The following is a 25,371-nucleotide window of genomic DNA, read 5'->3' as shown; positions in this document are numbered from 1 at the left end:
AGACAGGCAGAGCAGAACGCTGGGTCTAAAAATTAACATGCAGAAAAGCAAAGTAATGTTCGACAGTCTATAGCAAGGGAACAGCAAGTCACAATTGGCAGCGAGGGCTTGGAGGTGGTAAAAGTCTTCTTAGGGCAGCTAGTGACAGCTGATGCGGTTCATGAGAGGGAAATAACCAGAAGGATAAAAATGGGGTGGAGCGCATATGGCAGGTTCTCTCAGGTCATGAATGGCAGTTTACCAATATTCCTCAAAAGAAAAAGTGTACAACAGCTGTATGTTGCCAGTACTCACCTACGGGGCAGAAACGTGGGGCTAATGAAAAGGGTTCAGCTTAAGTTAGGGCAACGCAGCGAGCCATGGAAAGAAAAATGATAGGTGTAACGTTAAGAGACCGGGAGCGAGCAGAATGGGTGAGGCAAAAAACGCGTGTTAATGACATCCTAGACGAAATCAAGAGGAAGAAATGGGCTTGGGCAGGGCATGTTATGCCAAGGCAAGATAACCGCTGGGCCTTAAGGGTATAACGCAGTGGATTCCAAGAGCAAGTAAGCGTAGCAGAGGGCGGCATAAGTTAGTGTGGCGGATGAGATCAAGAAGTTCGCAGGCATAAGGTGGATGCGGCTGGCGAAGGACAGGGTTGATTAAAGAGGCATGGGAGAGGCCTTTACCCTGCAGAGGGTGTAGTCAGGCTGATGGTGATGACCCGGTGACAACGGGGATCGAACCCCGAACCTCCCACTTGCGAGGGAGATGCTCAACTACTAGGCCACTGCTGCGGTCCCCAGGAGCGATGTGCAATCGAATTTTGAAGAAAACCTGAAGAAAGCCTATGAATGAAAAAAGCAGCGAAAAGTTTCATATCGGCTGCTGTGGAGTTGTGTAAAAGATTCATTCGTCATGTGGTGGATTTGACCGGGTTTCCCAGCTAACTTGAGCCAAGGGTTAAAAAATAAATTATTAGAGACAGGCGAATTAAAGCAGTTGCATATTGGTGACAGCCATCTTGCGCAACGCAGGCATTTTTTTTGTTTCGCAATTGATGAATTAATAAATATTAACTTTAGACAACAAATTGCATTTGAAGAGTGGTCGAGCGCGTTCAGAAACCCCCATTCCATCATTTACGATAAGGAAACCCTCACGTGTGTCTTTTTTTCCAAGCTCGAAAGAAAGCCCGCAAAATACAAACTAAGCCACGTGACTAAGCATTTTCGCGCCAACATCGTGCAGCTCTCAAGCGTGGTTTGAGCAAATGAAACCACCTGCAGCCTTGGCTCGACGGCACCGCACCAGAGGCAGGCCGATATGTTGGCGGTGGTTTTTCGTCTGTGTCAGCCAGTGGCATACATGACGGTGCGAGTTGCCGCCGTCAACATATCGGCCGGCCGCTGGTGCAGGGCCGTTGACTCAAGGCTGCAGGTGATTTCGTTTGTTCAAACCTCGCTTGAGAGCTGCACGATCTCGGCGCGAAAGTGCGTTAGTCACGTGGTTTATTTTGTACTTCGCGGGCTTTCTTTCGAGCTGGGAAAAAAAGACACACGTGAGGGTTTCCTTATCGTAATTGATGGAATGGGGGTTTCTGAAGGTGCTCGCCAACTCTTTGAATGCAATTTGTTGTCTACAGTTAATATTTAATAATTTAGGTAATTAAACTTAATAATAATATTAATTAATTTCGGAACAAAAAATTGCCTGTGTCTCGCAAGAAGACTGTCACCAATGAGCCGTAGAAAAAATATTAAAACAAAACATAAAAAATAGCATCATTAACACCGATTCACTGAGTATGCTCAAAGCGCCGCACCCTACAAATGCCGCTGACCCATAATAGGAAAAATCATACACAACATAGTTAAAATGACAAAGCAAAAACATAACATTATATTCTGCTGGGTCCCTAGCCATGTTGGATTTTTAGGTAATGAGAGAGCAGATGCTTGCGCAGCACAAGCACGAATTGGTCACATAAAACAATTTAACATACCACAGAGGTATTTTCCTAAATTACTGCACAGTAAATTCAGGAATAAGTGGCAGGTTGCATGGAACGAAGAGACAAACAACAAACTACACTGTATAAAGCCCGTTTTGGGAGAATGGCGATCATGTAAACATCAGGAACGTTTCAGAGAAGTTATTTTGTGTCGACTACGCATTGGACACACACACCATACACACAACTTCTCGCTGACAAAAAAAGACAAACCTATCTGCGAAATATGTGGCGATGAACTCACGGTAAACCACATTTTAATTTTATGCACAAAACTGGAACAACTGAGGAAAAAATATTTCACAACATTCTGCAATGTATACATCCCACTACACCCCATGTTACTTTTGGGAGATCAAGCACTGGTGTATTTTTCAAGCATTTATAAGTTTCTCAGAGAACCCAATGTTTTAAACAAACTTTAGATAAAAAAAGCGTAACCTTTAGCAAAAGCTCTAACCGTGTGTTTGGCGCATCATAGCCTCAGTTGTTTTTGCGTCATTAAAATCAATATAACTAACCAACCAACTGTCACCAATATGCCACTGGTTTCACTCGCCTGTCTCTATTAGTCTATTTTTTAACCTTTGGCTCAAGTTGGCTGGGGCACCCGGTATAACGGATCGAAGGTATAGGTATCAAATGAGGCGCTACGCGCCCACTGTTACTACGTAATATAGTGAGGTCACGTGGGAACTGTTTTGGTCAATTTCCCTTTCATTGCAGACAGACGCGTCATTTGGTCAGAGCTAACGCTCTTGAAAGCATAGTGCCGAGCACGGCGGCGACGCGAACAGGTTAATGCGCCGTTCGTCCGCGCCACGCGGTCCACCCTGAAGGCGTAAACGTGGCGACGAGAGCCTGAGCCGAGGCTTTCCCTGACATTGCCAGTCACGTGTCACACGTCACAGAAACGTGGCAGTTTCCTTCCCACGCCTATTTTCCACACTCTTACACTGCACTCTAAGACCGAATTAGCCCATACAGGAGTAAAAAGGTAGCAAGCTGCACTATAGACCACTCCCTTTTAGAAGCAGGGCATGCTGCCCACGCCCTGGGTAGATTTCCGTCGCTAAATATAAGGAGTACTGCAGGTTGGCATCGGACACAAAATCCCTTTTCATAACATGCGAAATTGTAGCAGTTATGAAGATTTGAATAGAATTTTCAGTCTTCTCTGTCTGCTAACCTCAGGACCTCGAGTGATGCGTTTAAAAGCCTCCTCTCATTGCTAACTGCATGAAGTTACCAGGTTTTGCATCGGGAATATGCCTCCGTCGCCAAGAGTTAGCATTTCGCGTATTTAGTGATCAAAATCTACCCCGGGACTTGGGCAGCATACCCTTCCCCTAAGAGGGAGCGCTCTAAAGGGCTGCTTACTGCCTTTTGCTCCCGTGTAAGCTAATTACTGCTTAGAGTGTGCGGATGGGCTCTGGTAGCGGCTCTGGTAGCGATAGCTACATTATGGTAGCATTTAGAGCCTTCAGCGTGACGGCGCAGTGGCGGTGGCGGCGCCACCACCCTGTGGCTGCGCCGCCACGCTGTCACGTGGTTGGTCACGTGGTGCGGAGTAGCTGCCGGTGGCGTGGCACCGTTGCTGATCGCGTGGTTCGTCACGTGGTTTGTCACGTGACCAAGTTCCACTCGGCCAGCTGTAGCTATCGCGTCACTCCAGGTTTAACCAAAGCTAAACCACCACCAATTTTTTTTACCCGCTTAGACGCGGCAGACCCCCCCCCCCCCCCCCCTTAATAGCACGCAGGACCATTCTCAACAGGATAATAATAAAAGCTGTTAGTGCTGTAACAAAAAAGGTACACTGCATATATGCCGAATTATATAGTATAGTTTGCGGGGATACCATGGCCGCAGCTGGCAGAGGGCCGGGTTAATTGAAGAGATATGGGACAGGCCTATGTCGTGCAGTGCACTTATTTAGGCTGATGATGATAATGCTGATAACACTACATATATGGCTGCACAGGTTGGAGGACAAGTTATCTGTGATAGCGAGGTGAGGCCTGAACAATAGGAAGATAACGAAGAACATGATGGAAGGGCAAAATAAGATAGGCACGATGAAATACACAGGTTTCTGCGAGCAATAAGTATGAATCAATTACTGCAGCAGTTGATCCCAGTGTTTCGCCGATGTGTATCAAGATTAAAAAAGAATATTAGTGCTAAATAATTTCCCTCACTCAACAGAAATCGTAAATATTAAGTAACCGCTCAATGCGAAAGACCCCGCGATAATTACATGACCAGACATACGTACTTGTTGCGATCCCTACAGCCGCGCTGAAGATGCCCACGGCTCCAAGGGTTTGCTGGAATAAATAGACAGACAAATATAATGAAACGAAGGCAAAGAGGTCGGCCAGGAAGATTGATATCCGGCATGCTACTCTGCACAGGGGAAGAAGAGAAGGAAAACGGTCGTGATGGGTGACATGTGATGAGAAAAGAGGCGACAGTATTTGTGCACACATCTGATGGCATCACAACCGCGGGTCGAGGCCCCTCCCGCTCAAAAAACGGGAATACGCCCGCATTACCGAAGCTGCTTGCCTGCTCTGCGGCCAAGCGCATAGCAGTAAGTCCTCCGAGAGTGGACTGCTGTCTTCAAGGAAGCAACCAGCTTTATTCTTTGGCGCGCATTTACCGGACAAACCACAAACACATGCTCCACAGTCTCGGCCATGTAACAAGTGAAACAGTCTGGGGCGGCCGCTCGTTCCACCAAATGTAAGTACTTTCGCGTGAAGGCGATGTCTAAACGAGGTCGATGCATCAAGCATGCATGAGGCGGCGGAATTCCAAGCGATACCCAAAATTTCATATTCGAATCTAGTCTTTCAGGCGGATGTAATAAACTAGGATTGAAAAGTTCCTTTTGAAAAGTGTCCTTTGATAGTGTGAGAAAACCAACACGGCTGAATGTGCCTTACGCTTCAGTACGACAAAAACGCAAATGTGCAGAAACTGAGCAACGAGTAATTGTTCCATTGCCCAATGAAGCTAACACTCATAATACGTTCAGTGGCCAATCAGATCACGCTGATATTTCATGGATTCCGTGTTTATTGAAAACCTATCCTACCAGGCAACGCAGTGTTACGCGCGAGATCTTTGGTCACTGCGTGAACTTGCCACCTATAACAATACAAACCAAGTCAACAAAAGTGGTTTCTAACCATGCAACTTTTCCGTTAGGAAAATATAATCTGTGATGAGGCATTTTTCAAAATTATTTTCCTCGTGCAATGAAACACAGAACACTGCTGATCACATGTCTCGATGACGCGCTTGAAAATTTCGGCTGTGCTTCAAAATCCTGTATTGAGATTTGCAAGACCTCAGTAGACTGAAGCTGACAATGGCCGAGCAAGCAGCGGGCGTTTCCTTCGGGATCAAAGCTTAGTGATTGCAGGCGTTAGTTCCCTGCACCTTAAGTAGTAGTAAACTTTTTACTACTATCCCATGTCCAGGAAACTGTCGCGTGGCTGGCGCATCAGTAAACATAACTGGTGTTCAAAGACGACGAGGTGGAGAAAAAGCAAACTACAACACGTGACGTTAGAACGAACAAAAATCTTTCAGTAGATGTGCATACTGAGGCACAGCTGGAGTTACCTGATTTGGAATACGGACAGCCTAATTCACGCCTGAAATTGTAAATACGTCAAATTGTCATTTCGGTCTTCCTTTCCACGCGCTTCAAATAGTACGAATACCTTAATACGTGAAATTTCTTTCTAGACCTCTATTAATAGCCTTTTCCACATTTGTTTTTTCTTCTCCATTCGTGATTTTGTCGTTCAGTCATTATTTTTATCCTCTACCGTCCCTCCTGATTACCCCTTATTTCGCGCATTAACGCTATCATCCACTACCATCGCCACCTTGCGGTGAAAGATTCGTTCTACCAGGGAAGTTACAGCGACCTAAAAACATAATGAGACGGGACAAGTGACCACTCGCTCATTAGCGAGACGTTGAGCTTCACATTCATGTTAGACACAACAGATCAGTCGGTAGGTGCTTGGTGATTTATAATGGGGACACGAAAAAACACTGTACGTGAAAACAGCATGCGTCACAGCACCTTATAAAAAACAAAACAGCGACAACACAGCACAGAGAAAAAACAGCACAGCGACAAAACAGCATAGGGAAAAACAGCATGACGGCAAAACAGCACAAGACAAAAGCAGCACGCGTCAAAACAGTACACGGGATAAAACGGCGCAGCGAAAAAACAGCACAGCGAAAAAAGACCGCAACGAAAGAAGAGCGTAGGAAAAAAAAAATGGTTGGTTGGTTTGGTTTATAGAGTTTAACGTCCCAAAGCAACTCAGGCTATGAGGGACGCCGTAGTGGAGGGCTCCGGAAATTTAGGCCACCTGGGGTTCTTTAACGTGCACTGACATCGCACAGCACACGGGCCTCTAGAATTTCGCCTCCATCGAAATTCGACCGCCGCGGCCGGAAAATTGACAGTGGCTTAGCTCGCACAGGCAAGGATATACGTAGCGAAAGCTAAGGCATTGCATGGTTAGCCTTGGTTAAACTTGATTGCAAGTCCTGGTTAGTCTGGTTGTCTAGCTATGTTGCCGCATTAAGGACGACACAACTGTGGTTGCGGCGCACGCGAGCTCTCCTTTTCAATCCTCCGACATGTTGTAGGCATGCGACGCAGCTGGCGAAGCGAGCGGAGGCGAGCGCAACAACGAGGGACGTGGTGTAACGTCATACTAAACGGTGGGGGCGGCGAGCCGCGCAGTGTGACGTCATTGCAGATGGCGCGGCGAGCGCGCAAAGCACAGTGACCATCGCACATATCTATGTGGACACCCGAACCGCGCCGTAAAGGAAGGGATAAAGGAGGGAGGGAAAGAAGAAAGCGCGGTTCGGATGTCCACCGATACATGTGAGGGTGACGTCATGTGCCTCCTCGGAGTGCGGCCACGGCGAAATCGCAAGTTCGCTGCGAGTAAAGCGTTCGCTTTGAAACAGCATGACGACAAAAAAGGACATCGGAGTAAAGTGCAGCGCTGCTGTAGGGGGAACCATCATAGCCATAACCACGAACGATAAATCCCAACACATGCGGGAGCGACCTTTGCAGGTAGCGAGTGCTATATGATGCGCTCCTACAGGCAACACTAAGAAACTTGCAGGAGTAATGAGATGCCTCCTAAGCTCAAAGCCCGCCACTTCGTTTATCAACAATGTCAAATGCTGCACGCAGCATCTCGTTAAGTAAGCTGCGAACATAGCTTTCGCTTGGCATTCACACTGAATGCGGCAGTAGGTTGTATCATATTTAAAGCAGCCCTTCAATCTGCAGTAATACATGCCATCTTTGGCATGTGCAGATCGTAAAGAAATGGTAATAGTCAAACTTGAAGCCAAATGCTTACGCTGAAGACGAAGTAGACGACGCATGCGGTGATGCCGACCTTGTTGTCGAAGCGCAGCCGCAGGTACTTGAGACCATGGAAAGAAAAAAAACAATTATTGGCTAAGCTCGCGCCATCCGTTTCAAGCGTTACTGTCCCTACTTGTCTATTTTTTTTCTGTACACTTTTCAAAGAATAGCTTTTCTTGTCTTGAAAGCGTAACGGATGGGTCGCAAAGCGTAACAGACGGGTCTCGCTCCAATTCTAATGTATGCAAAAATACTGTCACTTGGCCGTTCACATAGTTTAATCAGAAGAATTGAAATCCACACGCCTTTTAATAAAAAACGCTCACCCCCACAACTGAACAATCATTGAGAAAATGCAATCTGGAAGTATTGTGACTTCCCAGACTTTGATGTGTCAAAAAAGCTCATGCTGAGTGGTGTGAGCGCATGTTAAGGAACCGTAGTTGGTCTAAATTAATCTGGAGCCCTCAACTACGCTGTTCCTCATAGCCAGTATTCACCATTTTGGGACCATTAAACTCAACTATGTACAGTTTTCTTCCAAGTGTTTGGACATGCTGAAACGGACATACTGTGATAATGAAAAGGTTAACGAAAACAAATGTTGGACTGCACGCATTGTCGTAATTTCAAACTCGAAGAACTTGGCACTGATTGTATTTCATCTAAAATCGCAGGAGTCGGGGCATCATTTTGTTGGTCCACAGTTAACAGTCCAATTAAATTCTGCAGATTGTGCAGTCAATGCCACTGTAAACCATTAAATCGCAGCAAGTTAGTCCTGTCAGCGCCATTTGTCGTCATACCTGTTAATAGTGGTTGTGTAAGGTATGAAGCAAGCCATCCTTCAGGTGCGGTGCTGTTTCAATGACTTTATTTAGAATTTCTCCTTAGTCTCCTTAGCCAAAGCAGTCTCTATCTTTCACTACTCCGTCTGGTGGGGCACCATTTACAGCTGCACCATGGTTGACGCGCAGGCCATTGTGATACGCTACAACCGACGTGCCCTTCTCAACATGCCACTGCACAACGCTCTCTTCATTTTGCAAGCCGTCCCTCATATAGTTGGTTTGCAAGGTACTTGATCCAAACCCTCGCTTCAAAAACTTTCCATCTGCTGGCTTCTGGTGCCTAACAATGTCGCGAAAGGGCGACGCAGTCAGACGCTTTGCCCTCTCAAGGGACCATGTTGCAGAGCTGCTCTGGGCTCTTGTGCTTTCTTCTAGTGCCCACGCCTCATCCAGTGCTACAGAGCGGTCAGCGAAATCGTAGCACGCTAGTAAAAGCTCGCTCCGAAACACTTTTGTGGGGACCCTCCGCGTTAGCTTTGCAGATACTGTGTCCTGCAAGGATGACTGGCAGGGGCATTGGAAGAAACCAGTTGTTTTGCAACGTATCACGTAGCATAGGATGCATTTCTTCCTCACACAGTGTTTGCCGCAATTCTTGTATGTCTCCTTAAGTTAACTCATTGCATGCGGTTATCTTCGCATGATTACTTTATTTCTGCTTTGTTGGACATATACTTCTCAAAGTTCACATAAAAAAAAATTTAACGACCGCATGTTCCTACGTTTTGACCCAGTTGACCAGGCTCTTGGATTTGCTGTGCATGAAGCATTGTCTTGAATATAGTCGTGTCCAGAGCACTTCATGTAGAGGACAAAAACATTAGGGCTGCTACAAGTTTCTACACTTCTGATACTCCTGCATGGCTGTCACCTCAACGTTTTTCCACAGTTCATCTGGTGACACTGCGGCAGCCACCTTGTATGGAGTAGACACCGAAATTGATGCATCGGAGGTGGTTTTCAGTTGCACCTCCCCACCAGTCTTGAAGAGCAGTGCCTCGTGCACATTTTAAGGCTTGAAAATGCTGTAGCCGGCTACACAACGTCTGGAGAAAGATCGAGCCTTGGCATGCTGCGAAATTGTGTCCCCTGAATACCTTCTCTGCAGGTCATTCAGTTCGTTAGTCCACTGTCCCCTCGGGGGGCTCGATTAAAGGGGCAGAACATTTTCCACGGCTCGCAGTGGTACTTGATACCCATACCCAACAATTCTACACAAAAGCATTTTCAACAAGAAATAGTTTATGAACGCCGGTTTTCATGTATTGTAAGATTTTACTATAACAAACAGTTCATCCGCAGACCTCTTGTGCTCAGACGTGTATTCTTTTGCTATTAACGTCCTTGCTATCGTCAAAAACGTTCCCCATTGGTTATCTATGCAGTCTTAACTGCGCGTTGTGAACGACGGCAGAACGTTAGAAGGAAGATCTTGTTGCGCTTTGGAGGTCTGATCCATTAGCTTCAATATTTCTATAACAGTAGCACAGTAGCTTGCAATATTGCAATATTCAAAATTTTAATCCAAGACTGTTCGACATGTTTTAGGGGTAAGCATCTCACTATGCAAAAAAAAATATACAGAAACGTTGTTGCCGCTACAATTAGTTACAGATGACCAAAGAAAATTCGTGCTGTGCTGACACTGTAAAAAGTCTGCAAGGGGAGACAGTAACATGTGTGCTCATGGCAATCACTGAAAAGATGTTATGCGCCATCGAAACCATGCTACGTTAACACGACATCGTGTCAGTAGTTCACTCACTTTCATAGCATTTGTGCATGTAAAGAAATATTTTTATGCGCTACTTTGCAGAAAACAAGTATGATCAAAATATCTGTACGTTTACAGAATTAAAAGTTTGCCAGTTTAGTATGGTTCTTTGTAAATAAAAGTAACTTTTGTTAGTTATTGCGTAACTGGCCATTGCGAAAATTTTCGCTAAAAATTGGTTTCTGCGGTTGTTCTCGGCTTGAAAGTCCACAACATAGCACTCGGCTTGCGCTAGCGTTTCACGAGTCACCCTGTCGACAAGGACACTTTTTTTTACAAGACTTATGCGTACATTTTTCCAGCGCCAACTCGCATACACGGAAGGAAGCGCATAGCGCATTTTCCTGTTCAGATAATGTACAAACAACTAGCCTAAGCTTCTACTTTTTCTTGCGTAACATGCATATGAGCCCGATTTTATGCAACGTCCCATCACACGCCCGAGTGTTGGTTGAAGCATTGGCAACAAAACAACTTCACCCTCTTCCCGCGTGGACAGTTTTTCGCGTCCGAACAGCTACTACTGTATGTCGAATAAATGGCAGCAACGTTGCGAGCATATTTATTTGCTGCTTAAGTGAACAGTCACGATCGCGAACGATCGTTGCGCGCCCAAGCTTCCTTACGTCTAACACCAGCAGCAATGAAAACCTCACCTGGAAGCGGTAACATATACCACAGACTAAAATGGTACGCTAATTTCGAAGTGCTCATTTATGCTGCGTGCACAGCAGCGGGACGCGGATCTATGAGCCCGTGTGCAGAGTGGGTTCGACTTATACATGCAGAGGGTGTACGCCGGTCTTCACGTCTACTTACCGTGCTCGGCTGGGGATCCATAGTCGCAGAGCACAGCACCCTGCTGTGCCATGCGATTCAAATGAGCAGCGGGCGCAACGGGATGACCAGGAAACAGCGCGAAGCACCAGCGCATCAACGACGAAAAGATGGCAGAGATAGGCTTGCCGGCGGAGTCGGAGAGACGTGAGCGTGGTGTTTTCCCAGGGTGCTTTGCGTGGCCGCTTAATGGAGCGGCGGAATTACTGAAATAGTCTAATGGCCCAGGTTGGGTTACGTATAACGGCACTCGCCGCAAAAGCGTGCGTCAAAATGTTGTGGTTTGAGGCAGTGCCTCCTAGAAAGAAAAGGCCTCTGCTCTGTGACGTCACGCACCTTGTCCGGTTGAGCGTATATACGGCATGAATTTAGAGCACAAATCTCAAGAAGTGACGGCAATTAAGATCTTGGAGTGTAGTGTTTTCGTGTCTTCACAAGATTTTGCATAATCTGAGAAAAAAAACGCGCAGCGAGCTTAAGTTTGAGCAGTGTTTTCAGCCCGTGATAAAATTACAAAACTTTCTATGACTGATCCTTTTGCGGTTAAGAAACAGACGTGCACAAAAAAGCATAAGAAGAAATCTGTATATCGTACGGAAGTAGTTGTGTATTCCCTGTCATTGTTACACTTTAGGTTCTATTCAGATCAAACCAGGAGGTGTTTGAACGAGAGGATTAATGAACCCAACAAGACCTTGACAAAAATAAACTAAACTTTGCCAAACACTGTTTGGAGCGAAGCTCGGATGGGGATCATCAGATTTTCAAGGAATGTAAAAGAACGACTAACACGTGAAATCGCGGAGGCTAGAAAAATGTCTAAAAAAACTCAAAGATGATTTTCTGAGTGTCTCATTTATATTGCTCTAAAACAAAGATTAATTGTCTTGAAAACTGAAACAGACGTTAAGCTGTGTGATATGTAGCGACTTGCGGTGCGATGGCCTGCTGGAATGTTATCAACTACCTTAGTATGTAAAAACCTATACTAGCAATGAATCCAATCAGTTGAAAGTTAATTAGCGCATGTGCTCTCTACCTCGTATCTGTCCGTGTCTGTCAAGCGCTAAAGATTTCGTCATAATAAATGCAAATACTGCAGTTTAACGTCCCGAAGCAGCACGTTGGCTAAGGGGGATTCCGAAGTGACATCGCACAGCGCACGGGTGCCTTTTTTCGTTTCGCCTCAATCGGCACGCTAGCACCGCAACCGGATCGGACCCGTATCCTCCGCTTCAGTAGCCGAGAGCCGTAACCACTGAGGCAATCCCGGGCTCAAAAATTTTTTGGGGTTTAACATTGTTTAACTAAGTAGATGTGCGAAACCAGGTGTGCAGTCTTCAATTGCAGGGGGAGCTTAAAGGGACACTGAGGAGAACCCTATCAAAATTTTTTTGTTAGCAATATCTGATAGTTCGGCATTTCATGGCTTTGTTGACGCTTGTCCGGGAGCGAAAGATGCATTTATTTCAAAGAAATTTGGATTCGAAGTTGAAAATTTTTTTCCCGCCGCTCCGATTCAAACTCGAGAACTCTTATGACGACACAGAACGGAGTGACGTGGAACGTGACGTAAACGCAGACTCCGCGATTTCTGGCGGGTAGCGGTGCGGTGCGCTACCTTCCTTTGCAAGCTTCAGAGATTCGTGACATCCATGAAGTAAGGAAAATTCCTCCGTAGTGGCGCCTCTTGTCCTAGGAAGTCATCACGCTTGTACTTGCGAGATTGGCCTGTGGCGGCGATACCTGTATTTTGGTTCTTGCTATTTTCTACATTACAAGAGCTTTTTTTTCAGGAAGAGTGGCGTTTTTGTAATCAGGAGCTGGTATTCTATGGATACAAGCCAACTTGAATTTCTCCTCAGTGTCCCTTTAAGTTCCACCTTAAGTGTATTACCTGATATCATTAGTGGCTTAATGCCCACACATGCACAATTGATCATTCTCTACTTCACATTCATTGATAGTGGTGAGTCCTCACACCCCTACTAGCACAGCGAAGCAATGGCAAAGTGTGGGCCATTGCATTTGCAGGTGGCTGTTTCTATCACAGACACCAGTATAGGCTGTGTGGCACCCATGTTGCTCTTCCCGAGGAACCTCTCGCACAGCTGGCGCGAACCTCCTCCGAACTTACCCGAGTTTACCTCAGTTACTGCCCGAGCTTACTGGAGTAAATCGGGTAAACTCGGCTAGTAACTTGGGTTGCTAGGCAACGGCACAAATCGTACGTACGTACTGTACATACGGTTACAAGGTTCTTGGTAGGTGTTGGTGAGCGTATGAGTGCTTTCGCTCTAAAAATCTGGAGGTCACAAGGTCATCGAACAGAATTAATTGCGGGTGCTGCTGGCGGTCTGGATCCTGCCTCCCCTTCCCCCCCCCCCCACACACGCACATCTTGTAAATGTGAATCACGCTTTACGTTCCGAAGAACCACCTTCGTAGCCACACAAGATGCGAGATGGTACGGTATCGCAGCAGTTAATAGAGAGTTATAGCACATTGTGACCGTGTTTACGTAACTGTTTACCTTGTTACCGGACGCCGGACTTTCCGGTTAGCGCGGCGCACTCCAGAACACGTTTTAGCGTACCGTCTCTCCCGTAACAAGTTACCGTAAGGCTAAAACAAGTGATAATGATGGCAGATGCCCAGCTTTTATTGCAAACAAAATTGCGGATGAATTGCAATCATTTCTATGAAGTGAGATGCTACATGCACTTTAATAATCTTTTTCTCTGCATATAAAGACGTACCGACTACACTTCAGCTAACAGCCGACTAAGCGGCTTTTCAAATGTGTTCGTGAAGCTAGACACCTTTGCCTACGCTGGCCAGTAGACAATTTAACTACGTAGTCCTCAGTAAGCTTGCATGCGCAGCGCACGTTGCGTTCCGAGCGCTGTAAAAAAACGCAACTACGACACCTGTTTGCCGTGCCGCATCGTGACTTTGTGTGTTTGGATGTAAACACAGTGGCGCCATCTAGTGACAGGAAGTTAAAGGGCGCTAACTCCGGGCTGGAGAAACTTTTTATTTTCTGCAATTACTGATGAATATAGTGAACGAAATAATTGTCTTTTTTCAGAAAAAAATCATGGAAATATTGAAAAAGTTTACATTGGCCGCAAAACTGAAGAGCTGCAGTGAAGTCGTTGCTATATGGCTATGTACCCGACATATGGTTAGGCTTAACTGCTCAAAAATCGAAAAATATTTAAAAAAACATGGCCTCGTTGTTACTCAAACCTCGACGTATGAGTGAGAGTCTCCAAATTAAAAGCGGATGCCGTCATTTATAGCGAGAAATGCCGCCGAAGAACGCGGCGGCGGTGCTGTAGTTGGTCCGAAGTGGCCGCGCAGGGCGCCGCCATGTTTGTTTACGAGCAAACGCTACTCTCCGCAACGCTAAAAGAGATTCCGTAAAGTGCTAGTGGACCGGTAAGTGGCTGCGCATGCGCAGATGTCGCTAGCCGGGCTCGGTAGAAGGTAACGTAAACACGGTAACGATACGCTATAACTATCTAATATTGTTCGGCCATACGACAGCCTCCAGAAGTTTGCACCCCCAGTACAGTTAGGTGGCACAGAAGACGGTGGTATGAAAGGCATAAAATATACCAGCAACGTTTGTACCAAATATTCAGTTGGATAATAAGCACGGCTATCGGACGCCCGGTGGAGCATTTCTTGACAGAACAGTATTGAGGGCGATGTAGTCACTCAAGCAGGCCTACTGTAATTATTCTGAAGTGACATCCACTAAGTCCAGTTCATAGTTGCATAAGTAAGGGTAATTCTATAAGTAATACAAGGCATTTGTTTTCACAAAGCAAGGTAGTTGTATTCCCGATTGAAATGCATCATACTGTTCCCTGATTATTTAACTACAGGGACCTCTTTTTCTACATAATCTCCGATGAAATCTATGAACTTATGCCAGATAAATAGAAAAACTTGTTTGCCCTAATGGCACCACTCGACTGGTCTGTGTCTCAGCGAGGATATCACCTCATGAATAACTTATTTAATGTTTGTGAAGTGTTTTCCTGGAGTCCATTCTTCAGTGGGACAAAAAGATGGCGGTCAGAAGGCGCGAGATCCGAGCTGTAGGTTGGATGACGAAGAAGAGTCCACTGAACATTTATGATCTCCTCTTGGGTGCGCAGGCTTATGCGTGTCCTCGCGTTGTTGTGGAGAAGCAAAAGATCGTTCATATTTTTGCAGCGAAGAAGACGCATGAATAATTTTTTCAGCTTCATAACAGTCTTGCACTAAGCTTCGAAATTGATAGTTTCACCACGAGAGAGTACGTCGGTAAAGGTCCTCAAGGGTCCTTCAAGGGAAAGGGTCGGTGAGGGTCCCTCAGGGTCCTGAGTTTGCCATGAGTTTCCAAACGGGACCGCAGCGGTGGCCAAGTGGTTGATCATCCGCCCCGCATGCGGGAGGTGCGGGGTTCGATCCCAATGCCGCCGGCTACCCACCGGTGATACAATGGATACAAGCTTACCTCTGGCCTGGTGCTCGGGTTCTCGGCTTATGATCGGTGAAATGCTTGGAAAATGGATCTTTGACACCACCTTGAGAAGACGAAAATACGTTGTGCCATGACACTCTTTGGCCATAGATGCCCTTGCGCCAAAAAAAAAAATCCATAATCATCAGTTTGCAAACGGAGGGTGCTGTTTTGCATTTCTTGTTCTGTGGAGAAGTTGTGTGGTGACACTCCATGGATGACAGCTTTGTTTCAGGCTCGAAATGATGAACCCATGTTTCATCACCTCTGACGTTTTTTGATAAAAAATAATGGTGGCAGAGAAACGGACACGCCATTACGATAGTCGCTAATCCGAAATTTTAGCGCACCTCTTCACGTATTGTCAGGCCACCTGCCACCTTTGACAGGTGGCGTGTTAAGCTGCTGGCCACTCTCCGTGATCTTCCCGTGGAAGCCACCTTCCGGTTGTCGATTCCTCCGCTCTCGTCGTAGCAGGTGGCGTTTCGCTCTGCTAATACCTGCCAACACGCCATTTGTCATACGTCTACACACGCCACCTGTCAGGTGGCGTGCTAAGCGTTGATCGCATGGAGCGTTTTTTGCCCGCGAAATCGCGTCGCGCGCCCGACGCCCGCGCCGGCGTCGACGAATTCACCCCTGCATGGTCAGCAGCCGAGCGGCATTTTTTTGCCGCCGAGTTCTGCGATGCGCGCGCCCCCATCCACACTGAAATAAGACGGATGTGCAAGAAACGAAGCGAAGCCGCTGGCTCTCGTGCGCATCCTCCATGCGAGCGCTTCTCTCTCGGTCGGCGTGGCTCCGTCCAGAATCACGTGACGCCCGCTCCGGCTGTCATTGGCCCTCTGTCACTGCCCTCTCCCGGCGTCGGCGCGGCGTCAGCGTTTTTTTTTCTGTTCCGCCAGAACCCGACGATTTCGCAAAAACGTCCTCTCCGGTGGCAAAAAAACGCTCCGCTGCCGTCGACGCCGACGAATCGCCCGGAAAAACGCTCCATACGGGCCACGCTTACGCCGACAACGTCGGCAACGCCTACGACTACGACACGGAACCCAGGAACGGGCGACTAAAGGCAGATTCACATTGGCGAGTCGCGGAGGTCGCGCAACAGGTTTAAATCGATTGGCTACGCTCCCTTCCCACTTCCCCAGTGCTTCGGAAACCGTAACAAATTGCGCGTAGTCGGTCTTGCAACGTTTTCGACTCGCCAGTGTGAATCCGCCTTACGAGCTACACGCTCTAAAATTGTCACCATTAGCCTCACAACGAGAAAGCGAATCGGCATAGATGTTCAACCTGCCGCGGTGGCTGAGTGGTGAGGTCGCTCGGCTACTGATCCGGAGTACCCGGGTTCGAACCCGACCCCGGCGGCCGCGTTTCGATGGAGGCGAAACGCTAAGGCGCCAGTGTGTTGTGAGATGTCAGTGCACGTTAAAGATCCCCAGGTGGTCAAAATTATTCCGGAGACCTCCACTACGGCAGCTCTTTCTTTCTTCTCTTATTCCCTCCTTTATCCCTTCCCTTACGGCGCGGTTCAGGTGTCCAACGATATATGAGACAGATACTGCGCCATTTCCTTTTCCCAAAAACCAATATTTTTTCAATAGATGTTCCTTCTTTGCTGTTTATGGCCCTCTGTTAGCTGCGATGAACCCAGCGGTCCCGACTTTTAGGTAGCCGAACTATAGACAGTTGCGCCGGCGCTACCAGCAAATGTGTCAAGTTGTTCAGCGAATTGTCTGATTTCGATTTGTCGATCAGTTCGAATAAGAGTGTTCGCACGTTGCAAAGTTGCAGGCGTCATAGCTGTCTGCGAGCGGCGGGCGCGCTAGAGATCACTTCTTTGCTCTTGTTCTCGTGGTGACAGACGCTTCGTCCAACCACGCACCATGGTTTTATACACTGCCAACTCTCTGCAGGCATCCTTTAAGCTCCTGTAAACATTTGTGATGGTCTGGTTTTCCGCTAAAATGAACTAAATCATCACTGTGTTTTGAGCCTACCTTGACTTATAAACGACATTTTCATAGCTGGTAAGAGCGCTTTCGTCTATTGCAAAAAAGAACATTCAAAAATGACATTGCAATTTTAAGGAATGTCTCCCGCAAATTCTTTAATGTTTTGAAGTAAAAACTGGAGGAGACACTTAAGTTCCGCCTTAAGGGTATGACGCAATCGCGTTAATGGGTTAACCCGGTCTCGACCAGGTATCGATAACAGCTGCAGTGCTTCTGTGTTTTGCCGCACCTTAACAAGCAAACGTACACGCCGAGGTACCGAATGATCCCGCAACACCTGCAGTACGCCCGCTCCAGCTCTGCGGCTTGACGGGCACTCTTGTCGTGGCGCCATCTTTTCTCTTTCAAAGAGGAATGAGGAGAATCGAACAAGATCTGAGCCTGCTGTTCAGCGGAGTGTCAACACCTAAATAGTTCTTACACCATGGAACTTGGAAAGTGGCCCATCGTCGCCTTGTACGAGTATTACTCGTGTGTAAGTATGTATCGAAGAGTGCACTGGGAATTAAGTATGTTGTTTACCGTGTGCAAGTCATGGCGTTTGGCGCCACGTTGGGAACCAGGACCCCCAGAGGTCGAACCGCGAAAGTATGTTTCCATCTCTACATCTTCGCGTCTCATCACGCTGGCAGCACCTAATAACCAAGCAGTCAGCTACGTCTCGACGGCGGCGTGAAGATTAATCATCATAATCATTATAATCATGAGGCAGCTCAACCGACAGAGGAAATTGCGACCGACAGCGAGGTGAACGAACAAAAACCCATTTCCAAGACCAGGGCGGTCGAAACAGCAAAACGCCGCCTTGAAAATTGGAATACGCTCAAATGATAGGTGGTGGTGACGACCCGGCGGGACAGACTCCGCTGTAGTGTCTCAAAGTTGGCTAGGACTTCGGTGTAATGTCCGCCCGTTATAAAGGGACAAGCCCCGCTTTAATTCAATCCAATCCAAACTAGTATAACCTGCTTGATTAAGGTATTTCTTGATGGTACAAAATTACTCGCGCTATCTCTCGCCGCGGTCCCGTTATCTCCACAGATATTTCTCTGCGTCATAATTTCACCTGACTGTCTGCAGCACCAGACTGCGCTTCATCCCTTTGGTATCCGCTGTTTAAATTACCGGGTATTTCTGGAGAAAAGCAAAGGGAATGAGTTTATTAACACACTTTTCTCATTTATTGTAAGAAATCACTATAACAACCAATATAATAAATAAATAAATAAATAAATAAATAAATAAATAAATAAATAAATGGTTCTGGGGAAAGGAAATGGCGCAGTATCTGTCTCATATATCGTTGGACATGAACCAACCGCGCCGTAAGGGAAGGGATAAAGAAGGGAGTGAAAGAGGAAAGGAAAAAATTAATGTATATTAGCTCAGCTAATCCATGATACACAAAGCAAAAGATGTCGGCGTTCACTGCGTTCGTTGGCATTGACACTGCTCTAGACAGCGATGGCTTTGAGGAAAGAAGGGCCTATAACTGGCTCCCTGGATATGCGGACGCCTCATTCGTGCTTTGATACATGTGGCGGCGGTCTCCACTGGCCCACAGAGCCGGTTGTGCGCCTTTCCTTTCGCGAAAATGAACGGCCATTGCAAAGTTGACAACGCCAATGAACTCTATGAACGCCGTCGGCTCTCTTGTTTTGTTTGGTTTTTGAGGAAAGGAAATGGCACAGTAACTATCTCACATATCTCGGTGGACACCCGAACCGCGCCGTAAAGGAAAGGATAAAGGAGGGAGGGAAAGGAGAAAGAGAAGACTGAAAATTGAAAGTTGGATTTTGAGGAAAGGCGCGGCGCTGCGCAGCGGCGAAACACCTGTGGCTCGGTGCTACTAGTGGCGCATGCGCAGTAGTGACTAGGGAGCGAGCGAGAAACACGCGCGGCAGCGGCGAAAGGTCAGGCGACGGAGTCGTCGGCTGCCACCTGCACCGTGCGTGACGTCACTCGTGCTCCGACATACGCCGGCTCGCGCGAAGCGTGGTGTTGACTATGGTAGTGAAGCTTTTCACTTCAAAAAATAGGTCCCGTAGCACAGGACCCCGGAATAATTTCTACCACCTGGGGATCTTTAACGTGCACTGACATCGCGCAGCACACGGGCGCCTTTGCATTTCGCCTCCATAAAAACGCAGCCGCTGCGGTCGGGATCGAATCCGGGAACTCAGGACCAGTAGCCGAGCGCCCTACTATCCTACTTCAGCACTGTTCTACTATCGTACTTTCAGCACGCGGCAGCGAGCATGGTTCGGCTTGAGCCAGTAGGCAGGCCCGGGCACTTTTCTTCCGATCAGCAACAGCAGCAGCAGCACCCTGGGATCTCAAACGTGCACCGGCATCGCACAGCACACGGGCGCCTTCGGAGTCAGGTGGAGAGAGAAGTCCTGGTGATTGGTTTATCTAATCATTATCTGTATCTGGGTTCTTGCTGTCGCAACACACGGAACTTGCACAGATTCCCAGGCCGCATACAGACACAACCTAAAGGGCGCGGCGACGCCGGCCGCACACCATATTCTTGTCAGAGCCACCTCTCTCGACCGAGCGTGTACTCTGTCGTGGATCCCTGGGCTAGCCTCGATCCCCGGTAATGAGCGCGTTCATGCTCTGGCCCGAGAACTCTTCTCCCGGACCGCGAACCATCAGGTACCCAACCCCGCGCAAAACCTTACAGAATTGCTGGTGGATCGGGCTTTATGTGAAGCGCAAGCTTGTGGACTCCAGGACCTGTAGGGGACCACCCTGGAAGATTCTTATTTCGTCTAATAAAAGTTGTTTCGTTCCATCCATACACATCGGACTTCTCTACATACCATCAAATCACGGCTTTCTACAAAATCAGCCGCATGACACTGCCACCACCCCCCAGTACCTTGTCGCCCTTATCCTGCGCCACATGGCGACAATTACCGACGAGCTGCTTTATTTCACCTTGCCGTCTCTCATGCTTTCACGTCAGCTTCCCCGCCCTCCCGCGCTTCATTGTAACTCCTGCGGCGCGCCCATACCCACACTTATGCACTACCTGTGGGAATGCCCTTCCCCATGGGCAGTACCCGCATCCCGCATCCCACTCATTCTTCTTTTAAGGCTGCTTATAATAATAATAATAATAATAATAATAATAATAATAATAATAATAATAATAATAATAATAATAATAATAATAATCAATCTTTATTTTTCGGTTCCCAGGAACAACCCAAAGGTCTTGGTGCTGGTACACCATTCACACGCACAAAATGTAAATTTATTTCACCGCAAAGGAAGACACTCAGGGGAGGTAATGCAGCAGTCAAGGCGATAGAAAAAAAAAGACACATAAACTAGGCGTGACAGCAAGCATGAAGCAAAAAAGCGAAAACAAGAAAACAGCGAGAGCAGCGGTAAATGAAAACAGCTAGAACAGGCAACAGACATATAAATAACTAATGAAACAAAAATCAAGGAGAATGAACACAAGAACGACCGATAACAGTTAAGTACAGCATATAGCAAAATACAAACAAGAATAATAATAATAATAATAATAATAATAATAATAATAATAATAATAATATCTTTTTGGATAAAGGAAATGGCTCAGTATCAATCTCATATACCTTTGGACACCTGAACCGCGCCGTAAGGGAAGTTATAAGGGAGGGAGTAAAAGAAGAGAAGGAAGAAAGACGTGCCGTACTGGAGGGCTCCGGAATAAATTCGACCACCTGGGGTCTTTAACGTGCGCTGGCATCGCACAGCACACGGGTGCCTTAGCGTTTTTCCTCCATAAAAACGCAGCCGCTTTGAAAATTGGGGTTTTTGGGGAACGGAAATGGCGCAGTATTTGTCATACATAGCGGCGGACACCTGAACTGTGTCGTAAGGGAAGGGATAAACGAGGGAGTGGGAGAAGAAAGCAAGGGAGAGGTGCAGTAGTGGAGGGCACCACTCTTCCTGGGAGGCTGCTTTACGGACCGCTCCGCCCGTCGGCCGGAAATGGCTAGTGGATCGTGCTTTATATGAAGCTCAAAGGGAACCACCCTGTTAGATTTCTTTTTTTTTTGTTCATCTAATAAAGTTGTTGCCATCCATCCACACGCACGCACGCATGCATGCACAAATTGAGAAGAATCTCCGGACTGATTAACGCCCTTCCGGCCTTGTCATCGTATTGGCTACGACTTATATCGTAGACGACTTATTATTCCTGATCTGACGGATACGAATCCCAACCGTGGACACACGCAAAGTAGTAGTTCTCTCTTACGGGAGTGCTAGTTTCCTCAGTTGCTACCTCACTTCACGCGCGGTTTACTTTCTGTGTCTTCGCTGTTAAGTTTACGGGGACAGATTAATGCGCGTGACGCCGCCTTTGGCAAAAAATCCTTATTCTGAAGGACTGCTCCTACCGCAACGGGCTCTGAACTCGCGCTTTTTCAGCCTCGAAATTGCGCTGACTTGGTGCTCTAACAGCAGCACGGCTTGGAGTACGGTGTGGAGGAGATTAAAGAAAATTGGAGAGAACACCTAAGCTCCCCCATAAGGGTGTGACGCGGTAGCGTATTGGGTTAGCGTTTCTGTTCTTCGCAGTTCGAAATCGAAAATTAAAAATTGGCTTTTTGGCGAATGGAAATGGCGCAATATCTGTCTCTCACATTTCGGCGGACACCTGAAGGGAGCAGTAACGGAAGAGATAAAATAGAGTGCCGTAGTGGAGGGCTCCGGAATAATTTCGACCACCTGGGAATCTTTAATGTGCACTGACATCGCTCAGCACATGGGCGCCTTTGCGTTTGTGCACTTACCAGATGCTGCGAAACCTGGATGCGCAGCAGCGACAGATCCTTCTGCAGCAGATCAACCTGGTGTGGGAACGCGGGGAGATACCGGAGGAATAGCGAACCGCTGTCGTTTGTCCCATCCGAAAGGCAGGGCGCCCACCTACGGAGCTGAGCGGATACGGGCCAGTGGCATTAACATCGGCGGCAGGTAAGCTCATGGAGCATATGGCATTGCAGCGTCTCAACGAGCGGGCTGCGGATGCTGATTTTTTTGACGGGCGGCAGACGGGTTTCCTTGGGATGCGGTGCACGGCTGATTCTATATCGGACGTTGTTACAGCACTGGAGCATGCCAGGGCGGCAGGCCAGGTTGCGCTGCTGCTACTACTGGATGTCTCGGGCGCTTTTGGCAACGTTCACCGCGCACCAATTCTCGCGGTGCTTGAGGGGGCTGGTGTGAGCGGGCGCCTTTTGCGATACGTTCATGGCTTCCTGAGCGGGCGCACCATGCGCGTACGAGTAGGTGGTAAGCTCTCCAAGCCTCGCCCGGTGGACATGGGCGTGCCGCAGGGCTCTGTCGTATCACCATTTCTCTTTAATGTGGCCATGTCGGTGGTGCCGGCCTCCCTCCCCACGAGCGGCCGACACCATGTGTACATGTCCATATATGCAGACGACATAGCTCTGTGGTGCCGGAGACCATCGGGCGAAGCGTTCCGCGTGCGGGGGTGTCTTCAGGGAGCTCTGACCGCAATCCATGTCAGCTTGCGTGGCCTTGGTCTGTCGCTGAGCGCGGACAAATCGGTGGCCATGGCCTGCGTTTCTCGCTCGCGCGCGCACCTTGCACCACTGTCACTGGATGGGATTCCGATTCCTTGGCGTAAATCGGTGCGGTACCTTGGGCTGGACATAGACTGGCGCCTTTCCTTCCGCCCCGCGGCGACCAAGGCCTGTCTGCAGATGAAGAGGATCACCGCCGCCGTGCACAAGCTCACCGCTCGAGGCCAGGGCATTTCCCAGCAAGCCGCGCTGCGGCTATACAATGCCGCAGCTTTGGGGGCGGGGCTCTATGCATTGCCGCTGGTCACGGTGCGCAAGCCGTGCTGGAAGAAACTCGAGCTTCAGCACCGCAAGTCCCTGCGCGTGTGCCTAGGCCTGCCCAAAAACTCGCAGTGCGCCGCAACGTTGGCCGAGGCAGGAGTGTGGCCACTTGACGTCCAAGCAGCGCGCAGGGCATTGAATCACATCGACCGGCTTCACCGCGCACCAGACGGCGGCTCGCTGCTGCAGCGTATGCGCTCGCACCCGCGCTCACGAATGGGCGCGGCGCTGCTCGAGTATGAGCAATTGACCCAAGGCCCACACACCTACGGCTCCTGCGCGCCCTGGCCTGCGGCCTAAGAGGTACAGCGAGATATCGTCGGCATCGCGTGAAAGCGGAGGACACCCCTCTGTGCTGTGCAGCAGCTGGCCAGAGCCGTCATACACGAGGAGCGCCATCTCCTCGTGTACACCGACGGCTCAGTCGCCCGCGACAGCTGCTCCCTTGCTGCGGCGTCCACCATCCCCGCCCTGCGACTGCACAGCCAGCAACACGCAGCCTTCCTCGGCTCCTCCACCACGGCGGAGTTGATGGGGATCCGGCTCGGGCTGGACCTGCTCCTCACCCTCGGCCCTTAGCTGCCCAGGAGTGCTCTGCTGTGCGACTCCCGCGCCAACCTCAGCCGCCTGCAATCTAACGGCCGCGGTACCCCACTAGTGCGGGAAATTCGCTCGCGCATCGAGCGCCTCGCGCAGAGAGGTTGTGCCGTGCGTGCACAGTTGGTGCCCGGTCACTGCGGCATCGCCGGCAACGAAGAAGCTGACGACCTCGCGACCGCTGCACACCAACTACCTGCCAGTGATCTGCCCCTTGTGCTGAAGGATGTGCGTGCGGCCATCCACGACCATCTCCGAAAGCAGCACCCCGACCCACGCATCGCGGGAGGTGAGCGCATCGACAGTGTCACCGGCTGTCGCGCACTTACACGGTCACAACGTGCAATGATCCTCCGAGCGCGCATTGGCTGCGTGTGGCCCGGGGAACGACGGGTGCGTCACGGAATCGTGAGGAGTGATGTGTGTGACGGATGCGGTGCAGTGGAAACACTAGAACGCCTGCTCCTTCACTGTGCCGCGTTCGCCGATGCTCGTCGCGATATGCTCGCGGCCTATAGGGCGCAGGGCATACTACCAGACTCCATCAAGACGCTATTGTGGCCGCAGGGTAGTGCGCGCACTAGTGAGCGAACTTTGGTGAGCCTCTGTGCATTCCTCGAACACACGAGCTTGACGTCCAGTCTGTTCTCTGTCAGGTAGTTACACGCAGTGACCGAACGCTCCGCGAGTGCTACCTTGAACGATTAATAACTGGACGGCCCACTCTAGTTGTAGCCAACACAGTGATGTGCGCGTATGTGATTTAATTCCTCTAAAATGAACTAATCACGCGCACAACCTGGACACATTTCTTATTGTGTAAATAGTTTGTACATATTACTTCTCCCCCTATCCTCTCTTCCTGTCCCCTCACCTCTTTCTTTTCATTTCTCCATTCTGCCTGCTATCCTTTATTTCCGCTGCCCCAGCTCAGGTGCTTCAGTATCGATGGCAGATGCCGGGGCTAGCAAAAATCTTTTCCTTTCTTTTTACTATTATTTTTAATAAAACCACTACCACCACCGTTTCTCCATCATCTAAACGCGGCCGCCGCGGTCGGGTTCGTAGCCGGGTACTCCGGATGAGTAGCCGAGCGCGTTAACCACTCAGCCACCGCTCCGGGATCAACTTTAATAATAATAATAATAATAATAATAATAATGTGAGGCAGAAGAACGCACCAGCAAATTCACCTTTTTACTTCAGGTAGGACGAAGCAGCAGCTACCGACTAGTCACAGCTTAGCAACACTTCGTCTTCTTCGCACGACCCGATGACCGATGATGATTACGCTGAGATGAAGATGAAGGTCACTCACAGTGCTTACAACATTCCCCCTCCCGAACGAAAGCGACCATCCTGGTCGCAAATTAAATCTTAAGGTCGGCGGTTAAAGGGTTTCAAGCGCGACACGTGCACAATCTCGGTGCCGCGACACCGACGATCGCGAACAGGCGATGCAG

General features: G+C 48.5%; 1 protein-coding gene across 1 annotated transcript in view; it reads right to left on the bottom strand.

Moving 5' to 3' along the window:
• LOC144100587 (sodium-coupled monocarboxylate transporter 1-like) overlaps positions 1-25,371 on the bottom strand; it is an 81,197-nt gene that overhangs the window by 37,105 nt on the left and 18,721 nt on the right. The window contains exons 3-4 of the mRNA XM_077633484.1: positions 7,423-7,490; positions 4,275-4,326 (exon numbers count right to left, since the gene is read on the bottom strand). Of these exons, the coding sequence (XP_077489610.1) occupies positions 4,275-4,326; positions 7,423-7,490 (120 nt within the window). The remainder of the gene's footprint in view (positions 1-4,274; positions 4,327-7,422; positions 7,491-25,371) is intronic.

This window comes from Amblyomma americanum, chromosome 8 (genome assembly GCF_052857255.1).
Source record: "Amblyomma americanum isolate KBUSLIRL-KWMA chromosome 8, ASM5285725v1, whole genome shotgun sequence".
Classification (NCBI taxonomy): domain Eukaryota; kingdom Metazoa; phylum Arthropoda; class Arachnida; order Ixodida; family Ixodidae; genus Amblyomma; species Amblyomma americanum.
This window is presented reverse-complemented; position numbering and strand designations above follow the sequence as displayed.